Source organism: Accipiter gentilis, chromosome Z (assembly GCF_929443795.1).
Source record: "Accipiter gentilis chromosome Z, bAccGen1.1, whole genome shotgun sequence".
Taxonomy (NCBI): domain Eukaryota; kingdom Metazoa; phylum Chordata; class Aves; order Accipitriformes; family Accipitridae; genus Astur; species Astur gentilis.
Window position 1 is genome coordinate 43,786,810 of NC_064919.1, and position 24,875 is coordinate 43,811,684.

Consider the following 24,875-nt stretch of genomic DNA (forward strand, 5'->3'; position numbering starts at 1 on the left):
ATGTTATCAAGTGCTGTCCTGGATTAAAGCATTAACATAAGTAATGTTTGAGTAATTCCTGCTTCTAAAGTATGAAATGGTGCATTTTTCCCATAAGAGAAAACCCACTGGGTTGTGTGCATGAAAACTCAGCTCCCTCACATAAAAATATTGGACTTGGTCAGCTGTGAATGCAGGTGTTAAAACTTAAGTACACTTAGAGTTTGCCCACATAAGTGGGGATGAGGCTGAGGTCTCTCTGAAAATCTGTTCCACTGTCTTCATGTCAGCTTTGTTAGTTTTCATTGTTGTATGAGGTAATTCCTCTTTTGTAATTGGAAACAGTATGGAACAACTTAAATTAGAACTCTGCTTTTTATTTTAGGACAAAAATCTCTCAAGATATTGAAAGACTGATTCATCAAAATGACATTATAGACAGAGTTGTGTATGACCTTGATAATTTGAGGTAAGTTTTCACTGTTAGGAAAACAATATTCAGCGAATACCCTAAGCCTTTTCTACTTTTTCTGTGATACGATTTGTAATACTTAAAGCAGTACTATTATGACAGACTTCAATGAAAGTGTCATCTGGTGTAACAGTGTTTCTGCTGTCCAGGCTGCATTTAGAGGAGGGTTCAAAATTTCTGAATTACCAAGTGAGGGCTAAAATAAACTTAATGAGTTTGTTTTAGTTAAGTTTGCTTTATTAATTTTTGTACCTTTTCTTTTTCTACTCATAGTTGTTCAGTACCAGAGGAAGCAGATGTCTTGAAGTTTAATTCCAAATTTGAATCGGGAAACCTGCGCAAAGTTATTCAGATCAGAAAGTAAGATATTTCAACTTTTTCTTTTCACACATGAGACCTTTTATTTCTGCTTTTTAACAAAAACAAATCAATTTTTTTTTTAATCTTTAGAAACGAGTATGATCTAATTCTGAACTCGGATATAAATAGCAATCATTATCATCAGTGGTTTTACTTTGAAGTTAGTGGAATGAAAACTGGCATTGGTTACCGGTTTAACATCATCAACTGTGAAAAGTCAAATAGTCAATTTAACTATGGTAAGATACATTTCCTATATTTTGAGAAGAAATACATAGAAAAATATCTGTACTAGACAGCTCAGCTCTTTCCTTCTCTCTGCCCCAGGATCAGTCAGTAGTATATTCATGTTGTCAGATCAGATTCTTTTTTAATAGCATTACTAGAAAATGTTTTGACAAGTTTCAGTTAAAATGAAAAAAAGTATCTTAAAATGTGTGCTGTCAGTTTTTAAAATGAAGTTTTGTTGTAAGTGAAGCCAAAGCAGAAGAAATTTACTGGTGGCTGCAGCTAAAATTTGTCCTAAGGCCATGGTGGGGGGGACACCACCAAAGCCTGTTGATCCACATAGGTGCAAGAAGAATGACAGCTGTTGTCATTAATCCCTCTCTGAATAGAGGTGTATTTTCAGATGTGAAACTAAGCGGAGACATTCTCAAACAGTTTTGTGTTATTGATGGGAAGAGAAGCACATTATCTGAGAAGGAAAAGTAAGTCTCCTTTGAAATGCTGGGCTTCGTAGGTGACCCTTGCAGTCTCCAGTGAGTCGTGTTTGCTGCTTGTACCTCATCCAAAAGCACTGGCTTACCGAATAGGCCTTTCTTTGACTTGTTGAGGGGGGGAGTGGTGTGTCATTCAGCTTAAAACCATTTGTTTTGTTAGATTTTTTTTTTCCTTCTGGATTTTCTGAAATTCATCCTGTAAGAAGGAGGAGGAGAAGTCCCGTGTCCCCCCCCCCCCCATTGCCCCCCCAACTCAAACTCTTGGAACAGAGTAACATCATATTCTTCTTTGTTGTAATTGTACAATTCACATTGATAAAATCCAAGAGTACCAGGTGGTTTAACCAGTAATAAGATGCTTTTAAATTATTTACTGATCTTCATCAGTTACCTTAGATCTTCATTCATATGTTGCATATACTTAACTGATAGTTATGTCTGTTTTTAAGTACGCTGACTGAATCAGTCAATGTACTTGGCTAATTATCTAACTAGTAAATAATGTTCAATTAATATGTATTATTTTCTACTCTAACTTCATATTAAGTATTCAACTGAAGTGTAGTCTTTAAAAAGTACAGACTTTAGAGTTACTGTTTAAAAAAAAAAAAATTGTCCTGAAACGTCAGTTATTTTCCAGCTATCCAGGTGAATGGATGATTGTATCAATTTTTTGTATTCTCTTTGAAGCTTTTTTGTAATGGTGAGCTGGATGGAGTGGGACCAGAATTCTTGTAGATTACCATTCATGCTAACCACAGCTTTCATGTAACATTTCATTTTGGTCTTCCATAGGTTTGATTATTTTTATTTTTTTCCTTTAATTTGTTATTTGCTGAAAATTAGGACATAATAAGGGGAGAGGGGGGAAAATGTTTTGTCAGCTTGTTACAGGAGTGTACAATACCCAAGCATTCATGAAAATACACTCTATGATAGTGAGTAAATGAGTATAGTTAGATCGGAGTTTCACGGATAAGTGTCAATGTGGTCCATTACTGCAAAGATCTTGATGTGTAATGTTAAGCATTAAAGCGAGATGCATTTTGTCTTTAAGGTATGCAGCCCCTCATGTATTCTGTTCAAGAAGCATTGAATTCTCGACCATGTTGGACTCGTGTTGGGACAGACATTTGTTACTATAAGTAAGTAGACCAATCAAACATAGAGCAAATCTTACACTGAAGATTAGTATGAGATACAATTTTTGAGAAGAAATGTTTGCTTCTGAGTTTGATAATTCTATTTTAGTAGTTCTGTTGTAAGCAGTTTTCTTCCTGACTTACCATGGGAGTAACAGAAGTGATTGAAATAGATAGGGTCTTATTTTGTTAACATACTGCTAATATTTAAGCTGTTCATCTTTTATACTTTTGTAAGAAATTGCATACTGTTCCAGAGAACCTTTTAAGGGAATGTATATATGCATACTTACTTGAAATCTTAATAGTGACTTCCAATAATACTGATCATGTGGTGCTTGCGATTAGGCTCCTGTATTCTATGGTGCAATTATTGTAGAGCAATCTTGGAGCATGGGATGAGATGGTACAGCATATCCATGCGTTGCCCTTCTTGGTCAGCAGTTGTGTGCTTCCTTTTTTTTGTTTTGTTTTGTTATTTGTTTACTGGCCTTTTCCCAATATGAATGAATGTGTATCACTGTTATAACAAAGTATTTTACAGATGGTGGGAACCAGTGGTTTTTAACCTGGATGTATGCAGAAGAGAAATACAATCACTGAAAATCTTCCTGGCTCTTAGGATGTGTGTTCAGGAATAGTCAATGATATGAAAAAAAATTATTCTAATGTGTTTATTGCCTTCATTTTACTCTTAGGAATCACTTTTCAAGAAGTTCAATTGCTGCTGGAGGTCAGAAAGGAAAATCTTACTACACAATTACGTTCACAGTGACTTTCCAACATAAAGATGATGTTTGCTACTTTGCTTACCACTATCCGTATACATACTCAACTTTAAAGGTAAGAAGATTATGATCTGTTACATAGATAAATATTTATACTTTCGGGCAATGTGAAATGTAAGCATTCATGAGTGAATTCTTTTTATTTCTTTTTATGAAGAAGCTCCTTGGAGCTAGCCAAGGAGCTATTCCATACCATGTGACATCAAGCTCAGTATATAAATGGGGAGCGGGCCGGGGGGAGCTCTGGGCTTTTGGTGGGGGAAGTGGCGGAGCGTCGGGTCCCTGGTGGTGAGCAGTTGCACTGTGCATCACTCCTTTTGTATACTCTTTCATTAGTGCCGTTGTTGTTGTAATTTTTTATGTGTGTGTTGTCCCAGTAAACTGCCTTTATCTCAACCCTCGAGGTTCCAGGTTTTTTTCTTTTCTCTCCTCCGTCTCCTCCTTATCCCACCGGAGGAGGACGGGAGGAGTGAGTGAGCGAGTGGCTGCGTGGTCCTTTGTTACACGGCTGGGCTGAAACCACGACACAGCCTCATGTGCTTTTCAACTTCCTTTAATCACATCAGTTGGTCCAGATTGATGTGCTTTGCAGTGTATTACTTCTGTTTCTCTAGGTTTATAAACTGCTTCAAGAAGATTCTTAATTTCTTTGCTGTATTTTACAGGGTTTTCTTGTGAAGGTAACAATCCTCTTTCTTTCCAGATTGCACCATAAGCATATATTACACCAAAGGCATATATATATATATTAAAAAATATATATATAAATATATATATAATGAGTATATATATTAACTCGTTTTCCTTTGGATAATTCCAAGGTTCAAGTTCAAGTTAAAGCAATTAATTCAGCCTTTGAGCAGATGTATTCAATGGCAGTGGTTTTGCTTCCATTTCTTCTTCTAAAGTAACAACAGCATATCCAGCCTTCCATTCACCTCTCACAACAAAGCTACTTCCATCAGTGAATTGCTCCCAGTCAGGCTCCTGTAAAGGAGTATCCTTCAGGTCTGAACAACTAGAGTACACTTGTTCAATAGTTTGTAGACACTCATGTCCCAATCCCTCCTTTTCATGTAGAGGTAATAATGATGCCGGATTCAGGGCACTGGACGCTTTCATTGCTATGTCTTCTGTTTGAGCAGTATTGCTTGGTATTGTACCATCGTGCTTGGAGATAACCAATTATGTCCTTTCTGTTCCAGCACTACTACAACAGCACATGGCACATAAACAGTTATTTTCTGTCCCAAAGTCAATTTTTGTGCCTCTCATATTAGTAATACAGCAGCTGCCACTGCTCTCAGACATCCCGGCCATCCAGAGCTTACGCTATCTAATTGTTCTGAAAAGTAAGCGACCGGTGTTTTCCAGTCTCCCAAAGTTTGTGCAAGGGCTCCCAGTGCCTCATGTCCTCTCTCATGTACCTAAAGTTCAAAAGGTTTTGTTATATTCAGAAGGCCTAAGGCAGGAGCACTCATAAGGGTGATTTTTATTTCATCAAATCCTTTTTGGCATTCTGGAGTCCATTCCAGTAACTCTTCTGGTCCTTTAACAGCTTCATACAAAGATTTATCTATTAATCCAAAATTAGGTATCCACAGGTGACACCATCTGGCCATTCCCAGAAATCCCCCGAGTTCTCTTTTGATGGGGGGGGTGGGGCAATTTGGCAAATTGACTCTTTTCTCTCAACCCCTAGTTTCCTTTCTCCTTGGGATATTTTAGATCCAAGATGAATCAAATTTTTCTGCATAATTTGTGCTTTCTTTTGTGACACTTTATATTCTGCCAATCCTAGAAAGTTCAATAAATCAGTAGTGGTCTCTACATTCTTCAGCCATGTCTACTCCCAACAAGATATCATCTACGTATTGTAGCAAGGTAGTGGTAGACTTTTTACCTTGCCAGTGTTCCAGTTCTTTTGCCAATATGTTACCAAAAAATTGTAGAACCGTTTTTTGAATCCTTAAGGAAGCACAGTCCAGCATAACTGCATTTTGCATCCCATTACAGGGCTCTCCCACTCAAAGGCAAACAGTTTCTGACTTTGTTCATCCAATGGAATGCAAAAGAAAGTGTCTTTTAAGTCCAACACTGTAACATAAACATTTGAATCAACTATTACTGTTAACAGAGTGTGTTAGGTGCCACTGGATGTACATCAATCACTTGTACTAACCAATACTCTGGTGAATGTGACTTTTTAACAGGCAAGATCAGGGTATTACATTCAGACTGACACTCTCGCAATAGTCCATATTTTAAAAAATTATTAATTATAGGCTCTAGTCCAACCTGAGCTTCCAATTGCACAGGGTATTGTTTTTGTCTTACCGGCTTCACTTCCAGTTTCAGTTCCACTTTTACCAGTTATGCTGATTTGGCTCTTCCAGGTTTCTTAGTTGCCCAGACAAAATAAATCACTGCATTCATGATTTCAGAGGGGGCTTCAGTTTGTCCTTCCTTATTTTCAACATTCTTTGTTTCTGACAATTCCTGTAACACATACACTTGTGCCTCCCAGGCAGTATTTTGCAGAATATGTACTTAGAATTTATTCAGATCAAAAGTTATTTGTGCTCTGTCATGGTTTCAGCCCGGCCGGTAACAAAGGACCACGCAGCCGCTCGCTCACTCCTCCGCCCCTCTCCGGTGGGATGGGGAGGAGACGGAGGAGAGAAAAGGAAAAGAAACTGGAACCTCGAGGGTTGAGATAAAGGCAGTTTACTGGGACAAACACGAAAGAGATTACAACAACAACAACGGCACTAATGAAAAAAAAAAGTATACAAAAAGTGATGCACAGTGCAACTGCTCACCACCCGGGACCCGACGCTCCGCCACTTCCCCCACCGAAAACAGAGACCACCCCCCGGCCCGCTCCCCATTTATATACTGGGCAGGATGTCCCATGGTATGGAATAGCTCCTTGGCTAGTTCAGGTCAGCTGCCCCGGCTATGCCCCCACCTCCCAGGTTGCTGTAAAAATTAACTCTATCCCAGCTGAACCCAGGACATGCTCGCAATTTATTCAATAAATCCCTTCCCAGTGTAGGGGACATCCTGGCATATACAAAAATTCATCTGTAAGTACTTTGTTTCCACTTTCACACTTAATTGGTTGAAAGAAAGGTCTGATTTCCCATTTTCCCCTGGTACCAATCACTGACATAAGAGAATTTACTCATAGGACCTTTACAACTATTTAGTATAGAATATGTTGCTCCTGTATCGACTAGAAATTTAACTGTCTCATTCCCCAGCTTAACTGAAACCAGTAGTTCAGCTGAGGAAACTATTTTCTCAGCCCCTGGTCCCGTCAATCTGAATCTCCTGTACCATTTATAAACAGGTCTGCCCCCAGAATGGGTACAGATGGGGGTGTCCTATTAGTTAGTTGTTTCTTTGAACACTCTTTTTTCCACTGTCCCTTTTCCTTACAAATTGCACACTGATCTTTTCTCAAAGGGATTCTACTCTCTGTGTTTCCTCCTGCTCTCTGTCCTCTGTCATGCCCTTGTCCTCTCAGAAAACCTCTTCCCTGAAGTGAGATTTGCACTTGGGTGAATGCAGCTGCCAAAATTGCAGCATTTTGCTTCTGATCTTTTAGTTTCTCCTTTTGTTTTTCTTTTTTTTCTAACTCTTTTCTGTTATTATACACCTTATAAGCAATTTCAATCAATTGAAATAGTCATTCCTGACATACCATCTACCTTTTGCGGCTTCCTTCTTACGTCTGCTGCTGACTGCCACACAAACAAGGTGGTAAATATTACTTTGTTAGCCACCTTCTTTGCATCTAAATCAGTCTATTTCCGAGCTGTTTTGCACAATCTTTCACAAAAAGCAGATGGGTCCTCATGTTTTACCCTGTGCTACCTGATACAGCTTTGTGAGTTTTTTGGGTTTGGGGACTCCATGTTTCACTCCATATAGAATCAGCTGTTGATACTGCTTAATCATTAGCCATCCTGCTCCAAATTAGGATTCTAGTCAGGTTCTTGTGTCAGCATAAAATGTTCTGGACCGTCTCTGTTATTCAATTTTGTATTTTCTTCCTGAGCTTTTTCCAACACCACTCTCTTTTCCTCAGGGAGGAGTAAAGTATTAAGTAACAGCTGTATATCCTTCCAATCTGGGTTGTGGTTCTCAATTATCTTTTGAAATGCCCAATATAGGTTTTCTGGATTTTTTTCAGTATGATCCAGCAGACTCCTTCCAATTCATTAAATCTGAGGTTGAGAAAGGGACTTTCACATACACAGGCATTCCATCTGGCCCTGCCGCCTGGAATAAGAGAGCCTGAATCACAGGATTCTGCTGTACCCAGGTTCTACCTGCAATAGGACTAAATCCCTAGCTTACTTCACTGCTTCTCTCCCTATTTTCAATTACACTGTCCTGGTCTCTTCCTGGGGAAACCATCAATTGCACATCCTCTTCTTCACTGTCCACTTTCAAACACCTCTTCCCAATACTACAGGCAGAACAACAGCGAGACAATTTCTTTTTATGCTCCATCAGCATCAAAACATTTGAATCCGATATCAATGATTTACACTTTTTTCTTATTTTGTGATCATTTCTTAAAGAAAAAAAACAAATCCACATATGGGATCTCATCCCATTTATCCTGTCTTCTGCAAAATAACATAAGTTGCAAAATAGTATTATAATTCAAAGTCCCCATCCCTGGCCATTTTCCCCCATCATCCAGTTTATACATTGGCCACCATTGACTGCAGTATTCTTTTAATTTTCTCTTTGTTAGGGGGTCCCCACCAAACTTACTCCAGTGCATCCTAATGGAGAGCAAAGGGGAGGTTCAGACTGTCCTGCCTGTCAGACTGTTCTAAATCTCTGAGTTATTTTCCAACAATAGCTAAAGGCAGACTGTAGGAATCAGGTGCATAAGTTTTGTATAGTCCCACAGGCCCCCCCTTGAATATCTAACATCCTTGTGTTCCTCTTGTTTCCTCCTTGTTCCTCAGGTGGCCCTCTCCAAAGCTTTGCTTGTAGATTCTTAATGGCCTATCAGTTACAGAATCAGTTAGAGACTTGAGACTTTGGTCTTTGGTATTGTTTCTGTTATATTTCATCAACCAGGATTGTTTGTTTGTTCCTGTCTGTTGCTTCTCCCTTTGGTATCTCCTTTTGTACTGAAAAAGGTCCCTGATCAGATAACCTTAGTGAAGCAGAAGTTCTTACCTTCCACATAGACTTACTGTATCATCTGGTAGAAAATAATGTACCCTCTGTGCCTTCATCTTCCTTGAAGCAGATGGAAAAACAGACTCTTTATAGAGAATTATTCAGTCAGTCAGAGATGTAGAGAATGGTATTTCATGGTCAAAATTATGATGGAAACTTGAACATTGTTTAGAACAACAAAAACAACGATTGATTAAATAGTACTTGTGGAATATGCTGTGATATGTGACTGTAAAAGATTTGAAGTAATTTTTCATTATTTTTGGGATGAAGATGCATCTTCAGAAGCTGGAATCTATGCACAACCCTCAACAGATATATTTTCGACAAGATGTTCTCTGTGAGACCCTGGCTGGCAACAGTTGTCCCTTAGTCACTATTACAGCCATGCCAGAGTCCAATTACTATGAACATGTCTGTCAGTTCAGTAAGTAAGACTTCTTTTTCTCATGAACAGAAAATAATGTAAAACTAGTTCTTTATGAAAAAAATATAGTATTAACTGTTGTACATTGTAAAAATAAAGAAGTAAAATAAGGTTAATGAATTTCCTGAAATCAGGAGGTGTCAATGTTCAGGATTTGCTTTGTATTAAATAATATTTAATCCTACATATCCTAAATAAGGATACTTATATCTGGATATGTAAGAGTATATATATTCATATATTTTAACCTAGTTGCTAGATACTTTTCTGTGTTACATTTTGCAGACAACAATTGTTGGAAAAGAACACTTGACTTCTGACTAAGTTTTTTCTCCAAATGCTCAGGTTATTTGCTTGTCAAAAAATCTTTTATAAAGCCAGTATCTAAGCTACTGCAATTTGAAGTGAACTTTAGTTATGACAGCATTTCTGGTTTGTTCCTCCACCCCCATATTTTTCTTGCCTATTGGAAAAAAAACCATCAAAGTCGTCATATCATAATTGCTAGCTCAAACTAGTTGTGACTGCGTAATTGTCTGATTGAATTGAAAGCTCCAATGTGACAGTTCTGTAATGAGCAGTCCTTATAATAATAATCTGGCAAGATCTATCAATAATACTGATACTCAATAATACGCAACTCCCAAATACTGTATTTTGCATTGTAATAAATGAAGCTGGCTATTGCCTCTTTTTTCAATTAACAAACTGGTTACTTAGCTTGAATCATATTTTGCAACTTCTATGCATACTTCTTCTAGGGAATCGTCCTTATGTTTTCCTATCTGCTCGTGTACATCCTGGAGAGACTAATGCAAGCTGGGTTATGAAGGGAACACTGGAATACCTTATGAGCAATAATCCAAGCGCCCAATGTTTACGAGAATCTTATATTTTCAAAATTATTCCTATGCTCAATCCAGATGGTGTCATCAATGGAAAGTAAGCATAAGTTTACTCACAATCTGTACTTCTAAGTCTTTGCATCTGTGATCTTAAAAAACCAAAAACCCCCCCAACCCAAGCTAATCCCAGGAACATACAAATGTAATACTTAATATAAAAACCCCAACACTTACAAGTGGTTAGGACTTTTCAATTTTTTTGGCTTTTTAAGGGCAGATGTATCATTCCATGAATTTCAGTTTTATAAAAAGTATTTTCAGTTGTTCATGGATGATAATCATTCCTAGGTGATTTGTCATGGCATTTTAATTGTCTTTGAACTACAGTCTTAGGTGTCCAGTGTTATATGAAAGCACAGCTGCTTTTAGGAAAAGCTAACAAGTTCATTGTTCTCATGAAAAAGAACAGTCCTTGTATTTTAGGGAAATGGCTGTTGTCAAATGTTATTTTAAAAGGGGGAAAGTTAATAGGTGTGCAAGAGAAAGGGTAAGAGTATCCTGATTTCAAGTTATTGATAGTAATTCTTTCACTTACTACCGCTTTTCTTAAATTTATTAAGGGATATTTCAGAACCTTTTGATAGTGCTATGAGTAAGCATTCAGCAGTCTATATTTACAGGAAATTCATATAAAATGGAAATTTTGGTATAATGATTCTACAGTTCCTTCTTTCCTAGATATGGGTAGTTTTTTAAAAGGTTTTGTAAATAAAATAATAGAAATCAAACCTATTATGGATTTGAGTAGAACCCTGTCTTTTTATATGTAAAAGCATGTATCTAACAGAATACCTGGAATTTAATTCAGAATACAAGTGAAAGTTTAATACAGGGACAGTTGAGAAATCTGTCCCAGCAGACACAAGCTAAAGACAAATGCACTGAAGATGACTGCATGAACATGAATTTCTGCAGGTTTAAAAGTTCTTGCTGATAGTTGACAGAATACAGAGATGATCAATCTTTGTTTGCTGGTTTTTTTTGATTGGTTTTGGTTTTTTTTGTCTGTCTTGTTTTTGTCACAGCTACTTGTCTCCTAACAACTTCATGTTTCAAGTCTCAGAATTCTGGTTGACATTAGTCTTTATATTACAGAAGTCAAGACACCGAAACTGTGGAGATACAATATAGTCAAAATTACTGATTTTGAACTAGCATTTGAATAGGATCATAAGCCTTCAGTTTCAACAGCAAATAAGCAAGGTTACAATTGACTTCCTATAAGAAGCTACTTCTAACTTATTTTTAGTTTTTCTGTAATGTAACTTAAAAAACCCCAAGCACTTCTATTATTTGGCACATTAGAAAACTGAAGTTTGTTTCTTACCAGACTCCTTCCAAAGGAGCAGTGGTGATGAGGAAAACTTGAGGTGGGGGGGAGGCTTATTTAAAAGTATGATAATACAGACTACATCATGCGTTTTTCCACCCCCCCACAATAGCCACCGTTGCTCTTTAAGTGGAGAAGATTTAAACAGACAGTGGCAAAATCCAAATCCAGATCTGCATCCCACTATTTACCATGCTAAAGGGTTACTGCAATATCTGGCTGCTATAAAACGTTTACCTTTGGTGAGTATGTGTGTGTAAGCAATTCTGAATCTTTTTAACCTTGCCTATGTAGCTAGTCTGTAAAGTAAACATTTTAATACGGTCTCATAAACTGTGTCACACTTAAAGTTGACTTGGAGAACTGGTCTTCTGCAAACTTTTAGATGTAAATCTGTTTCCTTTGCTAGGGTAGAAAGTTAAACCTTCCTTAGTTGAATCCTATGTTTTTTGTCTTAATGCACAAGTTAGTTATATAAGGCGTTGTATTTCCCAATTCTTTGGAGCTTTCGATGGTACAAATAAAGATTTTTGTTTATCCTTCTATTACTTTTATAAAATGCGAATTCCATATGTCTTGGCTTATTTTACCAAATGATTTGTTGTAGGTCTACTGCGATTATCATGGTCACTCTCGTAAAAAGAATGTATTTATGTATGGCTGCAGCATCAAAGAGACAATGTGGCACACAAATGTTAATGCTGCCTCTTGTGACCTGATTGAAGACCCTGGTTACAGGGTAAGTTTGGTATTTGTGCCTTTTTCACTTGGCATGAATTTGGAATATACTTTTCAAATAACTTCCCGATATTATTCTGGGCACATAGTGACTTTAAAGCGTAAGCAGACTTATTTAGAATGATCTCTTTTTAGCTTGTGAGTGTACTTCAAACTATTACGAGAGCTTTAATTGTTGTATACTAACACAGCAGTGGAGTGCTTTATTTTAGGGGGGTCTTTGTACGAATACATGCTTTTCCGTGTCCAACATCACTATTATAGTAAATACATGGAAAATATGCTTCTGTGCATTTATAATTACTGGATGAAAAAAAGAGTCATTTAAGTATGACAAACAATATTCTAGCAACAAGAAAATAAAAATACTGAATTGCTCTGAGAAATACTCATTTTTGTGTATGGAAATAGGCAAAGTTCCACTTGTAAAGATGTGTAGTTAAGGCGTGTGGCCCTAATAAATATACATAATAAACTTGCACAAACAGCATCCACTGCATTGTACAAGCTTTCAAAAGTTCTGAAAGATTTAAAGACTTATGTTCGTTCTTTTGTGTAACTCCACTGCCGCCTTGTGGCAACTGCAAATCTGTGCAGCCTAATGCGTCCAAACCCCGTGGGTTTTTGAGGAGATGCAGAGAGTTAAGCTTGAGAAGCATGTGAATGCAGGGCAAAACGGTTGTTATGCATCCGTGAGTGTAAATGAGTGCAGATGTTTTCGGATTTTTTTTCTCAAATTTCCCTCACTTAAAAAAAATAATTCTATCTCTCCTTGATTTTCTTGTGAGGTATCCTGGATGCTGACTTCAGTGCTGTTCATGTCTGCTGCTCAACACGTTTTTATGGGGTTTTGTCACTTCAGCCTGCACTATCATAGCACACAGAAGACTAGTCAATAAGAGTTGTGGGGAAAAGCCTTTTGGTTTCAAAAAGGCAGACTGGAATGTTTGGGCAAGCTTACACCAATAATTGTATATTTACTACTGAAATAGTAAATTCAAAGTGGTCATGTGTTTTGGCTTAACTGATACAAATAAAAGCTGGAAATAATGTAGTCATTTAGCATTAGTCAAATACCTAACTGTTTCTTGTCTTTTTCAAAGCTGTCATGTACAGTTATATTGAACTTTGATTCACATTCTTGAAGTTAAAGATGCACCTACTGCTGTGTTGAATATGAACGAATTTTATGTATTAATAAAATAGTGCCTGTGTTAGGTCTGCAGATTGGATTGTTGAAACAGTCTGAAACTGAATTAAATTAATTATATGGTGTATGTAGTACACTTAATTTGAGCAAAGTTAGCTCGATGAATTAGGAGATGGTGATCACCTGAAGAACTCTTCTGTATCCTGTTTCTTACCCACATGACTAACAATTTTAGTGATTGAGTCTGAAGAAGAGTATTTTAATAAGTAGGAAATAGCAAACCTGTTGTCACTTGAACACACACTGGGTTTTGAAAACTCAAGATGGAGAAATGCTTTCATTCTTGTTCTTTGAATTCAAATTGCAGCAATTTTTTTGGTAACAGTTTGTGATTGCATATTCCCCTCCCCCCTGCTTCCATAAGTGAGATAAAAGAATCGCTGTATTTCTCAAATTGCTGTCCTGCAGGCACTGCCCAAGATCCTGAGTCAAACTGCCCCAGCATTCTGCATGGGCAGCTGCAGCTTTGTAGTGGAAAGGTCCAAGGAATCAACAGCGAGAGTTGTTGTCTGGAGAGAGATAGGAGTACAAAGGAGCTACACAATGGAAAGCACGTTATGTGGATGTGACCAGGGCAAATATAAGGTAAGAAAATACATCTGTAAAATTGTTCTTGCTTCATAATTTCTTCCATTTGCATTGGTATCTTGTTGTATAACCCCACTTGCTTGCTTGCTTGCTTTAAACTTCTAAAACTCTTCTAAGATCTGTGTACACTAATGTTAGAGTGAAATTACATAATTTATTATAGGTTGCATAACAGTCTTCATATGTCACTTAACACCCCCCCATATGTTATGCTGATTCGCTGTTTTAACAAGTTTAGTATTAATTATTGCTTGTAATACATATGCATGTATGCATGTAGTTAAAAAAAATCAGAACTAGGCAGAATCTTCTTTCCAGTAGATTATTAATATTGGGTAGTAATAAACGCAATACTAGAATAAAAATTTCCTTTACAAATGGCAATTGCAGCTTCACCATGGCAGTTCATGGCTCTTCACCAGATACTTAGTAGTGTCCCTTACAGGATTTTCCTGTATAGCTGCAGAAACAGGCTTATAAATCAAAGCACTTTCATGTCAGATTACCAGAACTACAAATTACACGTCTCTGAACTCACTGTAGTTGTTTTTTGATTTCTTGACTTAAAACTTGTTTTCAATTTGTCTCTTTCAAAAGTGTTAACAGGGCTGGATATTTGAAAACAAAAGGTGACCCTGTTCATAGTTTCTCATTAACAGAAAACTTACTTCAAAGAAAATACTCATGGGGGGGGGAAGGAGAACCGCCACCCTAACACTGATTTTCAGCTTCTGTCACTGGGTTAAATTTAGCTACAAACTGAAGCAAGTTCTTAGAATGAACATTCAGGAAAGAAGTTACGGTTTCCTCTGCTTGAAAACAGAATTTAGGAATGCAAATCAAGAAAATGACCACAAGCCTCACATAAGGTGCTTGACAAAGAGGATCAGAAGGCTGGGATCAAGGCCAGGGAGGGGGCAGGAACAACAACAACAAAATGTTTGAACCGGGTATATTTAATGTATTAATATATGCTCCAACACCCATGCTTATCTCCTTATACAGAAGGAAAATATATTTTGGCAGGAATTTCACTAGGTCTGTAACTACAAAATGAATGAGTTAATTTTGTCAATTGATAAAATTATTCCTGCTATCGTCAGAATATTCCATTATTCCTCAGATGACATCATATGGACCTTTAAAAAATGGTAACTTGTCCAACTTGCTTATTTTGAAACTTCCAGAAAATTCTTAAACATGAACTTCATGGCTTTATCAGTGTTGCTACAAAAGTTCTTAAGAAGATGAATTGAAGGTTCTTTGTGGACAAACTTTCAAGATGCTTAACCTGCAAAGCCCTTCTTCAGTAAGGGTGAAAAAAACCGGCTGAATTCTGTGGAAAAATCATTCACTCAGAAGGGAAGAGCATTCCTCTCTGTAATAGAAACTAGCTGATGAGATCACATTGCTGTTCTGTCATTCATTTTATTTGGAATAAAGCAATTTGTGAGGACTTAGTCATCCTTTGAACATAGGGGAAGATTCTTCATTTTTTCCTCACTATGATAATGCTCAGACTTACTAAGACAATGTATCTAAAAGGCGAAGGTGACTAGACAGAACATGAAAAGAGCAACATTTGTCTAATGAGAAGGTCAAAGAGATGAAAAGGCTCAGTCATCGGGTTTTTTTGTGTGTGGAGGGAGTGGGGCCAGCAACTCTGTAAATAAACTTGCAGTATAAATTAGGTGACATATTTCATAGTGGGTTATTTCAAAACACAGAGAGGAATTAAACTGTAGAAATTCCTTCCCTTCCTACTTCCCACCCAAAGGGACATGACACTTTGGATCTGAGAGACTGGACTGTGTGTAGTGTAAAGGTCTGAAGCACTTTTCCAGTCTTCTGGTTTGGCATCATCACTGAATCTTTTTCAAAGCACAAAGAGGGTTACTCAACAATTCTGTTCTTTGTGGAAGAAATGCTGAGTCTTTGCCAAAGCTGGGGAATATCAGAACATCCGTTTTTCTTTTTTACTCTTTTTTATTGTACTCCGGCAACGGTGATGCTACACTATTGCCAGCCAGGAAGCTGTTGAACTGAAGTTAGCAATTCTTACCTGAATTTAGGATCCCTGGTGACAGAGTTATCTCTGGAACCAATCTTGTTTTAACTGCTTTTGTGGGGTCTTTGTAGTACATTGAGAATTAGTGCTGCAATTATTGCTCAGTCATCTGTGATTCAAGATACTGAAAAGCAAATGTTCAGATGAAAAGATGCTCCCAAGATCTACTGTGGAGGATAATTAAGATGACAGACAAAAGAACAATTTCTTCAACAATTCAAACCACCTGAAAACTGAAATCAATCCCTTTCCTGACTGGAGATTAATAAGTTTGGGAGTATTGTTTAATTTTTAAGTTAATTGAAAAGATTTTTTTATCTTGCAATTTTATGGTGCACATAAGGAGAAGACTTCAGGAGATAAGGATTCAGTCAAGAAACTTGGTCACTTACCATGATTCTTCAGTCTTTAGATTTTGAGCTATGAGAAATGATCACATCTTTGTAGCCTCTGCTGAATAAGCGAGCAGAAGAACAAGATGATGTTTTACTGTCCAACTGACTTCTCCAAATCTTAGTATGACTGTTTTCAATTTATTAAGTACATATTACAGGAATACTCTTCTCAGCTTGAGGTTGTGCCTTTGTTGTGTATCTTTACTTTCAGGTAGCAAAGTTCATCACTGAAACACTCTATTCATATGAAGGTATTTTCGTGATGTGTGTAGTAAAGAAGACTTCAACCAGCCATGTAAAATGTTACTGTCTAGAAGAAACAGCTGTATAAAATGTAAAGAAAAACAAATGAAACTTGGTGCATTTTTTTTTTTTTTTTTAAAAAAGGCAGCTACTTCCAGGTGGCTTGTGCTTCAAAGCAATGGTTTAACACTTAAGGAACTTTAATATGCCACAGTTAAAAGTGCTATAACAGTTGAAGGTGATTAGAAGATCAAGAAGAGGAATGTAATCAAGGCTTCTGTGAAAATGGACTTCACATTGGGTCCATTAGTTAGGGCAACTGCTTGTTATTATTTCCTGAAACAGACTTTGGGTCTCTTGTTTCATGGAAATTAAGAGATTTGGCTGATGGAAGAATAACTATGGCTTAAGAAATTTGGTATTTGCCAGCTGTGTGGTATTGCATTCTCCATTATGATTTAAAGAAATGGCAGAAGCAAATCTAGACTTTGGCATGAACTTTTACCACAAGAATTACCCTTCGGTATAGTAAGTTCAGACTTTATTGTTCAAACTTTGTTTCACAGTTATCCACCTTCAATCTGATCTGTTTAGGTCTCTCTTCGGTTATATCCTCTTTCTGCTGTGGTGATAATAGCAGCCGTGGAACATGCACACGCTATTTATCTTTCTAACAATTGTCTTTGCACTTTCTTTTATACTGTACTCTTGTCCATTTTCAACTTAGAGCACTCGTATTATACTGTCTTATAAGGAATCTGCCAACTAACTGTAACTTCTTCAGCAACAGATGTAGACAATGATTGGAAAAGTTTCTGAACCATCAAGTTGTACACATTAGTAACCTGTGTAACAGTGAGATTACTGTTACTCTTCTCCTTCCTCTTCTGCATACTTGTTGCCTCTTGTCCTTAATGTTATTTTAATCTCTTTGGGGCAGGGACTGTGTCTTCCTGTGATTAGCGTAGTGGAGCCCCAGCTATGATTGGGGTCTTCGAAAGTTACTGACGTGCAAACAAATACAAAACAAAAACAAAAAATTGGCCTCTGTGGATAAGGTACTGCACTGGGAGTGAGGAGAACTGATTTCTGTTCCCAGCGGGGTCAGTGACATGCTGTGAGACACTGTGCAAATCGCTTCAACACTCTCTGCCTCCATTTCTCCATCAGTAAAGTGAGGATAATTCTTCCTTTATTAATAAAGTGCTTTGAAACCTACAGCACAAAAGCATTATAAAAGAGGTAAGTAGTATTACTATTAACAATAATACTCAAATATCCAACTCTTGTTCACTGCTAGCAGGTTTCTGTACCATTTGGCTGGAGGATGGCACTGTTTAGTGAATATAGCATTAGTTTTCTTGTTACTAAAACCCACCTTGTTCATGAAGAATATCAAGGGGAAAAAAACAGAACTCGCAAGAAAAATAAAATCACAATCTTTCTATTTATTAAGTGTGCGTATGTTCAAAACAGAAGTACATGAAGAATATGTGGACTGTACCGTTTCTGGAGCAGCATAACACTCTTTTTTTTAAACCTTGCATTTTAAAATACAGTGTCAGTGCGGCAACATACACAAAGCTTGTGTGTGTGGTTTTTAGCTTTTAGTAAAAAAAACCTTCTACTGCATTCTTTTTGCTTTATATGTTTTCCTACTTGATGACTTAGCTTACCACCAATTCCTGGTTCTGCTTCCCTGCGTGTTTCGTCAAAGCTTCTTTTTAACTACCCTTTACCTTAAGAGGCTTAGAAGATCCAAACTAAAATCCTTCTAAATTCTCCTGAGGTACAGAAGTTGTAAAGGGGTAGATTGAGCTGACTTGTGACATTGAATTTTTAGTGTATATACAGTCAGTACTAGCCAATTCCATAATTGTTAAGGGTCACACTGGATTATCATTCTTTTCATAAAGTAGTTGAGGTCAGAGGTTCTGTCTCTACATACTGCACTGCTGGCTAATTTAAAAGTGTAGAATTATCTGGTGGGAGGCTTTATCACATATGTAAACTCAGAGAATATTACATAAATTCTACCTCCTAAATACTCTTTGCAGAGGAAGATGCCTTGGTATATCATTCGAGTTAGAAAACAGCTATGGCTTTTGATACTTTGTTTGTTGTTTTTAATTACTAAATGTGTGAATAAATGCTTTCAGAATTAACACATAGGGCCTGTCACTTATAGGAGGGGAAGAGGTGTTTGTCAAGGAGTTACTTTGTTGCCTTAAATAGTCTTAGTTACGCATCAGAACACAGCAATGAACTTGATCACAGCTAAAGTATGAATTCACTCATTTTTTTCATTCTAATGGAACTTCTGTTGAAGAATCTTGTATTTGAAATCTTAGTATTTGGAATTCCTTTTTATAAATTCTGTCTCAGGTTTTTAAAAAATTGATACTTACAGACATGGACATGATCTCTGTGTCTCTTCCAATGCCACTGGGTAGAGTCCTGTTAATATTGATGTGCTAGAAGTGTAGACTAGGAAGCTCCAAAGAATTATGGTTGTGTCCAGAAATGTCTGTTCAGCCTTAGAGGAGTCATGTAGTTACTGAGTTTTCTCTGATACTCTTGTTAAGTGTTTACAGTTTTTATTTGTTCTGTCTTTAGAGCAAGAGAGTATATTAAATAAAATAATGAAATGTGTTTTAAATAGTAATTCTGCAGTATGTGTGGGTCCATCTGCATGTACCTATTTTGAATATTTAATTCTTATTTTTAAATTAGGGATTGCAGATAGGGACAAGAGAACTGGAGGAGATGGGAGCAAAGTTTTGTGTTGGCTTACTGCGTTTAAAAAGAATGGCCTCACCTTTGGAATACAATCTGCCTTCTAGTCTGTTGGATATTGAAAATGAGCTGATTGATTCAAGCTGTAAAGTGACGAGGTAGTACTCATTTATTATTTTTACTCTTTTGGGGGGGGGGCGGAATTGCAGATTCTCAAATTTTGATTCTCTCAAAAATGTTCTTTCACTTATACAAAATAATGTTGATGTGTTTGACCTGCTAGTGTAACAACAATCTGAATATATTAGAGATATATTTTGTTAATTCAATTACTTGGAGCTTTTAAAGAAAACAATAAATACAGAGTTAAACTATATGCCACATTTGTTGCTGGGATAAATAAACACTGGCCATTTTAATGTCATCAGTAAAAGTAGGTCTTACGTCTCAATTGTTTCTTTGAGAGCAATTTTTTTCTTTTTTTTATTACTGGCTACAGTATTAAAAATGTATTTAGACAGGCTTAAAGTATGTGAGTTAAAGCACTCTAAGAACTGTAAGTTTTTCTTCCAATTTTTTTTTTCTTTTTTCCTCTCTGGTAGAGATATATAACAACATTTAAAGAACTCAAAACATGTGAAATAACGTTCGGGTCACAAAAGAAATGTATTGTATCTGCTCAGTAGCTAGCTTATGAAGTTGCCAATTCTTAAAGCTCTAGATATGCTTGCAAAAGTATGCATACTAGTGCATATTTCTATTAATCTAATTATTGAAGTATGCACATGTACATAGTAATTGGGGATGCACAGTAAATAAGTTATTTCAAATGTACAAGCATCTCTTCCTGAAAATCTGGTTAGAGACTAAATAAAGCAGAGTTGCAGAATTCCAGACTTAAGAAAAGCATTAAATTAGAAAGAAGTAAGATTTACACACTATAATGTTACCACTTGGCATACTTGGAGCCAAAAACGTTTTTATAGTGGCCTTGGCTGTAGCTCCAACTCAGCTAAAGCAATACAGTGGAAATTTGGGGTCAAATAAAATATATTATTGGTTTTGTGCAACTGCAACAAGGGGGTTCTTGAGACTAAGACTTTCATTAGATGCTAGACTAATGAGCAATTTGTCTGTAGACCATGCAAAACCAGCAGAGATATGGGAGAGTATCTGTGGTACCCTGTGGAAGGGGAAGATGATGTTTAGTTCCAGCATTTAAACACGTAAGTGTTATCAGTGTGGACTACTGAGAAAGGCTGGAGCTTGTGTTCATGCTTAGCATTTACACATAGTAATGAAAAGTGAAGTATAAGCTAAAAGGTGATAAGAATAATAGGAGTAACAATAGAAGAGTGTCTGAGTGAAGTGGTTAAAAGTATATGAAAAGCAGCTGTGATGTATAGATATCTGTCACTCCAGTGACGGCTGGATCCGCCAGTATTATTTGCTCACTAATACAGTTTTAGCATGCTTGTAATGGCCAGATTCTTACTGTCAGATCAAGTTTTGTGCTTGGGTAAGGCCGAGTTAGTGATTCCTGGAAGAGATAGGATCAGAAGGTGGCTTTGGAGTAACCCACCCCCACCAGTGTGTAAGCCTCACTGAAGTGCAGGTAGAGACTCACTGGGAGAGAGTCATATGGCAGATGCTGAAAAACAGCAAACAGTGCTTTACAACTGTTGGAGTGGCATTAGCATGGTGTCTCCAGTGCAGGCAAAATGCAGCATTTTAGTTGCGAGGAATGCCGCAGTGTTTTTTACTGTACTAAAGTAACAGTACCAAAACAATGGTAGCAGCATAGAGCAGCACTCAGCATTTGTAACATTACTGTTCAATGTATCACTCAAAATTTTCACTTGATGTTGTATGAATTACTAGCAGCCTTGTAAGATCTAGTTTGAAAGTATAAATAAAATATCAGTGTCCTTGGTTTTGCAAGTGTAAAACCATATTCTGCTATCTCTATAGTGTATTTAAAAAAAAAAAAAAAAAAGCAAGGGGGAGGTAGGGGTAAACTGTGAAGAGTCTTGAACTCTTTTTCTTTTATTCCTTGCATTTGTTGAAAAGTTGGCCATTAGAATGAGTTAATGTAATTATCTGCTTTGCTCTAAAAAGTCTCTTACTTGTCTGTTTGTGTAGCATAGTGGTCTAATGAGCAATACTACAGGGATGTTAGCACAGAATATCTGCTTCCACTGCTGTTATGCTGGGGGGACGAGATAGCTGATCATGAGGTAACTATGGAAAGCAGCTCTCTTGTCCTAAGCTTTTGAATTAGGAAAACACAAATTCGGTGGGTTTTGTCTCATGGACAGGGAGCAGCCTGAGGAGAAAAAACTTTATTTGCTTATGTATTGTTTTATATGTGTTGCCAGGGGTTCTGGATATGTATCGTCTGAAGGTAAGTAATTTGTTTAGAATTCTTCTTAAATATATGAGGAGCATACTGTCTGATAGACATTTGAGTTGTTCTTTGGGATGAGGTGTAAGTATTGACAAAAGAGACCAGAATTTGAGAAGTGAAAAATGTTAATTGGTCATGAAGTGTGTAGATGCTTGAAAAAAGTTCTGTAGTGCATCTCAGATAGATATATTCCTTGAAATAAAGCTGGGGAGCAAGGGGCAATGTTTTATACTGTAAAGCTCTTGAGAGGAATTACCAGATAGAATTCCATCTTTATGATAGAGCAAGTCTTACTACAGCAAATAAAATTAATCATTTTGATTACAATTTTCCTCACAAGGCCTTTATGAAAATGAGCAAAACTAGGGGATGGAGAAGGAGAAAAGAACATGAACCTGCCTTCAAATATGAGAAGACAGACACAAAGAGTCTGTTGTCTCTCGGGCAGACTAGTCCAGGAGTAATGGCCTTAAATTATGAGGAAAAGTCACTCTATGTGGTAAAAATTCTATATGGCAAGCAAAAATGAAGTTCTGGAACAGTCATCTTTAGAAGTTGCAGAGTCTCCACAGGAGATTAAGAATAATATAGGCAGGCTTCAGTCTAGAATGGCAGTGGGAACAGCTGAATTAGCCTTAATGCACAGAGGTACACAAAGGGGCTGTGGGAAACTTCTTCACTAAGTATCATACTTAAAATAAATTACTTATTCATAAATACTAAATGGTCAAGAGTCACTTTGACTCTCTTCTTTAAAGCATTGCTTTACAGCATTTCTCTGAAGCATTTGCATGTAAGCAAGGAAGTGCCTGTGAGGGACCATATGGAAGAAACCCAGACCCTTTCTGAGAAATAAGCATGCTGGGGTGCCTCTTTGAAGTGCCTGCATGCTAATGCATGCAGCATAGGGAAAAAATATGAGGAATTAAAGATCTGTGTGCAGTTTCATGTCTGTGATCTTGTTGGGATCATGGAGATGTGATAGGATGCCTTGCACAACCGGAGTGCTGCAGCGGAGGGATACAGGCTGTCTAAGTAAGGACAGGCTGGGAAGGTGAAGAAGGGGAGTTGTCCTTTATGTGACAGAGCAGCTGGAATGCATGGAGGTCTGCCTCAGGATGAATGATGAGCCAACCGAGAGCTTATGGGTAAGGATTAAAGAGCAGATCACACTGAGTGACATGGTGTTGGGTGTCTGCTGTAGGCTGCCTAACCAGAAAGAAAAAATGGATCAGGCCTTCTATAGACAGCTAGAAGCAGCCTCATGTTTGCAAGCCCTGGTCCTTGTGGCAGACTTCAACCAACCCAATATCTGCTGGAGGAACAACACAGCAGGGCATAAGTAATCTGGGAGCTTCCTGGAGAGCACTGATGACAACTTCTGGACCCAAGTGATACAAGAACCAGCAAGGAGACGTCCTTTGCTGGATCTGGTACTCACAAACAAGGATGTGCTGGTTTGGATGTGAATGTTGAAGGCAGTCTTGGCTGCAGTGACCAAGAGATGATGGGAGTTCAGGCTCTCACGAGGAGGGAGCAGGGCAAAGATCGTAACCCTGGGCTTGAGGAGAGTTCAGAGATCTGCTTGGAAGAGTCCCATGGAATAAGACCCTGGAGGGAAGAGGGGCCCAAGAAAGCTGGTGGATATTCGAGGACCACTCCTGGCAAAACTCAAACACGTAAAGGTGTTGTGGTTTAAGCCCAGCTGGTAACAAAGCACCATGTAGCTGCTCGCTCGCTCATCCCCACCCTGCCGTCCGGTGGGATGGGGAGGAGAATCAGAAAGGAGAAAAGAAAAAAATGGAACCTCATGGGTTGAGATAAGGACAGTTTACTGGGACAACACAAGGAGAGAAATTACAACAACAATGGTACTATTAAAAGAATATACAAAACAACTTCTCACCACCTGGAACCCAACACTCCAACACTTCCCGCACCAGGAGGGAGAGCCCCTGGCCCCACAGCCCGCTCCCCATTTATATACTGAGCATGATGTCACAGGTATGGAATAGCTCCTTGGCTAGTTCAGGTCAGCTGTCCTGGCTGTGCCTCCTTCCAGCTTCCTGTGAAGATTAACTCTATCCCAGCCAAACCCAGGACAAAAGGAAATACATAGAAGGTGGAAGCAGAGACAGCTAACCTGGGAAGAATAGAGACACTGTCTGAGTATGCAGAGACATGGTTAGGAAGGATAAAGTCCACCTGGAGCTGCATCTGGCATGGGGTGTTAAAGGCAACAAGGAGGGCTTCTATAAGTACATAGGTAGTAAAAGGGAGACTAGGGAAAATGTGGACTGACTGCTGAATGGGGCAGGAGCCCTGCTGACACAGCGCATGAAAAAGGCTGAGGTACTGAATGCCTTCTTCACCTTAGTCTTTGCTAACAAAACTGGCTTTCAGTAATCTAAGGACCCAGGGACAAGGGAAAGTCTGGAGCAAGGAAGACTTACGCCTGGTGGAAGAGGAACACATTGGAGAATACTTAGGCAAACTGGGCTTGCATAAGTCCATAGGTCCTGATGAGATGCACCCAGAAGTACTTGGGGAGCTCGCTGATGTCACTGTGAGGGCACTCTCAATAATCCTTGAATGATCGTTGTGATTGAGACAGGTGCCTGAAGAAAAGCAAATTTCATTCCTATCTTCAGGAAGAGGAAGAAGGAAGACCTAGGGAACTATGACTGGTCAGCCTCACGTTGATCCTTGGGAAGGTGATGAAACAACTAATCCTGGAAAGCATTTCCAGCCACATGGAGGAGGAGATTGTGAGTAGTCAACATGGATTCACTAAGGTAAGTCATGCTTGACCAACCTGATAACCTTCTACAATGAAATGACTGTCTTGGTAGACATGGGGAATGAAGTGGATATTGTCTGCCTTGACTTCAGTAAGGTTTTTGACACTGTTTCCCATAGGATCCTGGCAGAGAAGCTGATGAAGTATGGGCTGTATGGGCAGACAGTGAGGTGGATTGAAAACTGGCTGAACAACTGGGTCCAGAGGGTGGCTATCAGAAGCACAAAGTCTAGTTGGAGGCCAGTAACTCGCAGTGTACTCCAGGGCACAATAGTGGGTCCACTCCTGTTTAACATCTGCATTAATGACGTGGACGATGTGGCAGGTCCTGTCATGGTTTAAGCCCAGCCA

At 38.1% G+C, this 24,875-nt stretch overlaps 2 protein-coding genes across 16 annotated transcripts in view; both read left to right on the top strand.

Annotated features, from left to right (window-relative positions):
* Positions 1 to 20,634, top strand: part of GOLM1 (golgi membrane protein 1) — a 124,585-nt gene extending 103,951 nt beyond the window's left edge. The window contains exon 10 of the transcript XR_007505116.1: positions 20,623 to 20,634. The gene's annotated coding sequence lies outside the window, so the exon portion shown is untranslated. The remainder of the gene's footprint in view (positions 1 to 20,622) is intronic.
* Positions 1 to 24,875, top strand: part of AGTPBP1 (ATP/GTP binding carboxypeptidase 1) — a 71,871-nt gene that overhangs the window by 34,979 nt on the left and 12,017 nt on the right. For 8 of the 15 annotated variants that reach the window (XM_049795691.1, XM_049795688.1, XM_049795685.1 and 5 more), the window contains 11 exons: positions 365 to 448; positions 725 to 811; positions 902 to 1,050; positions 2,591 to 2,678; positions 3,374 to 3,518; positions 8,951 to 9,104; positions 9,866 to 10,046; positions 11,452 to 11,581; positions 11,947 to 12,078; positions 13,696 to 13,872; positions 19,315 to 19,475. In XM_049795691.1, the coding sequence (XP_049651648.1) occupies positions 365 to 448; positions 725 to 811; positions 902 to 1,050; positions 2,591 to 2,678; positions 3,374 to 3,518; positions 8,951 to 9,104; positions 9,866 to 10,046; positions 11,452 to 11,581; positions 11,947 to 12,078; positions 13,696 to 13,872; positions 19,315 to 19,475 (1,488 nt within the window). Of the gene's footprint in view, positions 1 to 364; positions 449 to 724; positions 812 to 901; positions 1,051 to 2,590; positions 2,679 to 3,373; positions 3,519 to 8,950; positions 9,105 to 9,865; positions 10,047 to 11,104; positions 11,398 to 11,451; positions 11,582 to 11,946; positions 12,079 to 13,695; positions 13,873 to 17,521; positions 17,824 to 19,314; positions 19,476 to 21,695; positions 21,722 to 22,928; positions 23,617 to 24,375; positions 24,520 to 24,875 lie in introns of those variants that run through there. The other 7 variants (XR_007505113.1, XM_049795693.1, XR_007505114.1 and 4 more) reach the window with 7 other exon arrangements.